The sequence below is a fragment of the Rhipicephalus sanguineus genome, chromosome 4 (genome assembly GCF_013339695.2).
Source record: "Rhipicephalus sanguineus isolate Rsan-2018 chromosome 4, BIME_Rsan_1.4, whole genome shotgun sequence".
NCBI classification, from domain to species: Eukaryota; Metazoa; Arthropoda; class Arachnida; order Ixodida; family Ixodidae; genus Rhipicephalus; species Rhipicephalus sanguineus.
This window is the reverse complement of record NC_051179.1, coordinates 199,127,689-199,132,373: the sequence shown is the minus strand read 5'-3', so window position 1 is coordinate 199,132,373 and position 4,685 is coordinate 199,127,689. Positions and strand designations below refer to the sequence as shown.

Genomic DNA, 4,685 nt, shown 5'->3' with positions numbered 1-4,685 from the left:
GTGTTCGCGCGAACAGTCGCTTGCGCTGGCAAACCTCATTCGCGCGACGGCTTCGGCGAGGAAACTCCACTGTTGCTGGCATGAGGCCGTCTACTCGTACCAAAAGAGGTGCGTAGTCAGCAATATGCAATGTAAAAATAAAATGTGTTGTTGCATAATAGAATGGAAGGTGTTTATTATTGCCTTGCAGCACCTTTTTTTATATCATTACGTTATTTCTTCGTTGTGCACACGTGAACTCGGGCGGAGAGGCGGCGACCGCGAGAGGACGTCGTAGTTCCGCGGCAAATCGGCGCGAAAGCGAAAGAAGCAGTTGTCTGCATTGTTTTGCGCGCGTCTGTCGACCTGCTTCGTTTTCCGACGTCGTAAAATGGAGAGACAAAGGAAGATAGCTGCTCTGAAGCTGCTCATCATTCTCAAGAGACGGCAGGCTTTCCTGAGAAAGTATTGGGTCCGGCCGACATGGACACAGCGAGCGGACGAGAGCGAGTTTTTCACGGCGGTAAGTACTGCCAGACAACCGCGTCGCAATGGTGAGACTGAATGTACGTACGTTTGCTGTGTTTTACAGATGAAACACATGAAGAACGGTGACGAGTCGCTGTTCTACATGTACTACCGGATGTCGCCGGATACCTTTGACATGCTGCACGGCTTGGTGCGGGAGGAGCTGACAAAGGATAAATGCCCATCGAGGGAGCCCATTTCTTCTGGCGAGCGCCTCGCGCTGACTTTGCGGTAGGACCGATTTGACTGCGTAACCGTGCCTGTACAGCTTTTCATTTCAGGAAGTCTCTGTTCGTGATGTGCGGTCGTTATACATACTTCGAAGTATTGTGCAGCGCATGCATGGATTGTACGCACGTCTCGACACACTTCCCCGCGTTTGCACGTTGAGATTTGTATTACAGGTTCCTGTCGTCTGGTATGCTGGTAAGGGACGCAGCCATGGCATTCCGTGTGGGCATCGAGACGGCACGAAACGTCATCATCGAAACCTGCACCGTGCTGTGGGAGGTTTTGTCCCCTGGATACATGAAGGTATGCATACAGCATAGAGCAGGTGCAGCGATGGGTACATTGTAATGCGCATTATTTTTTGCTTATCCTTGCCAAGGGTGTTCATAATAGCTTTTGTAGGGTGCCGGAGAGCAGGTCTAGTTAATGTCAGCTCGAATAGTGGGAACACAAAAGCTGCGTTTTTGCTTGTGGCACTATCAAATTCATTTACCTATTACTTCCTTGAGCTTGTTGAAAGGTATTTTTATTTATGCCTCTGGGTTGCATGTTTCATGCAAAGTTAAATGACAGAAGTTTGATATGGCTGTGTAAATTACAGCACATGTCATGGTGTGGGGTTTGTGTGATGTGATACCATATCGCATGCAAAGGAAAGGGTGGCCCGTAATGTTAAAAAAGCAGGAGTACGTTCACCAGGTTATGGTTGCAACAACATAGTGTCAAACATGAAATTACTGTTTTTGCAGACACCAACAGAACAAGACTGGCGAGAAATCGCCGATGGGTTCTGCAGCCGTTGGCAATTCCCAAATTGCCTGGGAGCGGTCGACGGCAAGCATATCCAGATCAAGTGCCCCCGCAACGCTGGAAGTATGTACTTCAATTACAAGGTATGCAACAGGAAATTGCATCATTGCATGTGGCATGTTTGCTGCTGTAGGGTCATTATTTTTTTATGAATAGGAGGGGATAGGCTGAGACTTTAAACAAGAGTATTGCAAATCTATACCTAATGCATTCAAAGCAGGTTACAGACCAAAATTTTCACCTGATATTTTGTCTACTTATTACTATTACTATTATTTTCAAATACTGCTATCTCAGTTATTGAGACATACCAGGAGTGGATACAAATGTTCAACACAATAAACAAAAATACATGATTATGCAACTCTTTTTCAAATTGCTGAGCACAGAGTCTGCACAGAGACCCATCAAGCTCATTCCATAGATCCACGGTCCACGAAAAAAGGAAAACTTAGAACAATTAAGAATAACTCTAAAGGGCATAATATGTGCAGAAGCTGCAACGAAAGAAATGGGAGCTAGAACACTTGAGCCAGTGTGAACTAATGCATCTAAGCGCTATGCAATATAAGCATCTATGATGGTAAGTACGTTTGTGACAGTTGTTTCATTGCTTTCAGGGAACCCATTCCATTGTATTGATGGCTGTGGCTGACAGCCAGTACCTGTTCAGGCTGGTGAATGTGGGTGCACCTGGGAGGTTTAGTGATGGGGGAATCTTGCAAGATTCTCCCATCGGCGAACGACTGCATGAGGGCGAGCTGAGCCTACCTCGAGCAGCCACGCTCCCAAGGTCAGGAAGAGTTTGTCCTCACGTGTTCGTTGGCGATGAGGCCTTCCAGTTGCGCCCAGACTTCATGAGGCCACTGCCAGGGAGCCGGACTGCACCTGAGGAGGTGATCTACAACTACCGCCTCAGTCGTGCAAGGTCTGTACCCAGCACATAAAGAACTCTGTGCTGTTAGCACATAAAGAACTCTGAGCTCAATTATGTTCATTGCCTTAACTTTTACGTCTTTGGGGTAGAGCAACTGAGGTGTGGTAAAGAAATCTATTTTTGGTGTTTCTATGTGCCATTTCCTTGTGCAACGGTTGCTGCGGCAAGGAAGAGTTGCCTTGTAATCAGTTCAGGATCAAGCACAAATCTGCCTCAAGTTCGTTTTAAATTATCAAGGGCAAGTACTGAAAAACACCACCATCTGTGCATGCTTCATTAAAGCAATTGTTTCTTACCTATCAGAGTGATTCTCAACAAAGCAAGAATTCTCCCTTATAAATAAATGTGCTATTGATTTTTCAATAAGATATCATCGCGCTTTGCATAGCCAACTTGTGAAACATTTATATAGCTTGCAATTACTGTAACTTCCCTGCTCTAGGTAGACTACAACAGAAATAGTTTTTTTTTCTTTTAATTTTTTCTTTTAACAGGCGCTGTGTGGAAAATGCCTTCGGCATTCTCGTATCCCGCTGGCGGATATACGAGAGGCGCATAAACATGGAGCCTAAAAATGTCGAGACCATCGTGAAGGCTACATGCGTGCTGCACAACTTCCTGTCATCCAATGCTGCATCAACCTACTGTCCTCCGGGGTACGCAGACTTCCAAGACACCTTTGGGACTGTGAGCGGTGGTGCCTGGCGACAAGGACCAGAGAGCACTACAGTGTTCGGGTTGGAGAAGCCGAAGGCCCGCAACTGTGCCAAAGTGGCCAATGCAGTCAGGCAGGAGCTCATCAGGTACTTCAGCGATGAAGGCCAAGTGCCTTGGCAATGGAAGCTGCCCGGAGTTGCCCCACATCAAGCTTCGAGTGGCTAAATCATGCCAGTGCACCGGCAACATAATCGACACAAACGGCCCTTTTCAGGGCTACCGACTTGATGCTTTGGCAGCGAGGTCCTACATTGGTGTTCTCCTCCTCCGTAACCCCTCTTTAATATATAGCATGCTTTGCATTGGACTGTGGCGACAATGGGAACAGCTGCACGGATACATAGCTCGTGCAAGCTTGTCGAGGAGGGTTGAAGTACACAGTTCCAAAACAGAACTTTATTGCACATTTCCTTTTGTAATAGGATTCCTTGATTAACAGTGACAAGTAAATGAGGTATGCTCAACATTGCACAGCAGCACATAGGAACGAAATATTTATATGAATTAAGTTGTGAATATTATGACAGAATTTATCACTTGTGCTCTGGTAATGTATAGCAAAATAGAAAAATTGCAACAGAATAAAAAACATAAACACATTGCATAGTTTACAACATGTGTAAAAAATATGTACATGTGTCAACTCGTAAATGATATCTCATTCATGTTTCTTCAAATGAACACATTAGTGACGTTATCGCAGCATGGCAAAGTAGCAGGCACTTTTTCAATGTCTTGAGCAAACAAAAGCAGTTTGCAAACGTGTTATAGTGCACAGATTGTGCATACCGCTAATATTTGCACGGATACGTAGCTCGTGCAAGCTTATTGAGGAGGGTTGAAGTACACAGTTCCAAAACAGAACTTTATTGCACATTTCCTTTTGTAATAGGATTCCTTGATTAACAGTGACAAGTAAATGAGGTATGCTCAACATTGCACAGCAGCACATAGGAACGAAATATTTATATGAATTAAGTTGTGAATATTATGACAGAATTTATCACTTGTGCTCTGGTAATGTATAGCAAAATAGAAAAATTGCAACAGAATAAAAACATAAACACATTGCATAGTTTACAACATGTGTAAAAAATATGTACATGTGTCAACTCGTAAATGATATCTCATTCATGTTTCTTCAAATGAACACATCAGTGACGTTATCGCAGCATGGCAAAGTAGCAGGCACTTTTTCAATGTCTTGAGCAAACAAAAGCAGTTTGCAAACGTGTTATAGTGCACAGATTGTGCATACCGCTAATATTTGCACGGATACGTAGCTCGTGCAAGCTTATTGAGGAGGGTTGAAGTACACAGTTCCAAAACAGAACTTTATTGCACATTTCCTTTTGTAATAGGATTCCTTGATTAACAGTGACAAGTAAATGAGGTATGCTCAACATTGCACAGCAGCACATAGGAACGAAATATTTATATGAATTAGGTTGTGAATATTATGACAGAATTTATCACTTGTGCT

The 4,685-nt window shown here is 44.0% G+C and overlaps 1 protein-coding gene across 1 annotated transcript; it reads left to right on the top strand.

Moving 5' to 3' along the window:
- The first annotated feature begins 326 nt into the window (after positions 1-326).
- On the top strand, positions 327-3,664 carry LOC119391024 (putative nuclease HARBI1). Its single transcript, XM_049415020.1, has 5 exons — positions 327-502; positions 572-738; positions 912-1,631; positions 2,169-2,476; positions 2,980-3,664. Exons 3-5 carry the CDS (start codon positions 1,467-1,469, stop codon positions 3,365-3,367), a joined length of 861 nt encoding a protein of 286 aa, XP_049270977.1. The 5' UTR covers positions 327-502; positions 572-738; positions 912-1,466; the 3' UTR covers positions 3,368-3,664.
- Positions 3,665-4,685: the final 1,021 nt, after the last annotated feature.

Bases quoted from the DNA above. Each gene is read 5' to 3' on its own strand.
- LOC119391024 (XM_049415020.1), top strand. From the start codon at position 1,467: ATGAAATTACTGTTTTTGCAGACACCAACAGAACAAGACTGGCGAGAA. The intron at 1,632-2,168 runs GTATGCAACAGG...CATTGCTTTCAG, and splicing joins GTATGTACTTCAATTACAAG to GGAACCCATTCCATTGTATT. The intron at 2,477-2,979 runs GTCTGTACCCAG...TTCTTTTAACAG, and splicing joins TACCGCCTCAGTCGTGCAAG to GCGCTGTGTGGAAAATGCCT.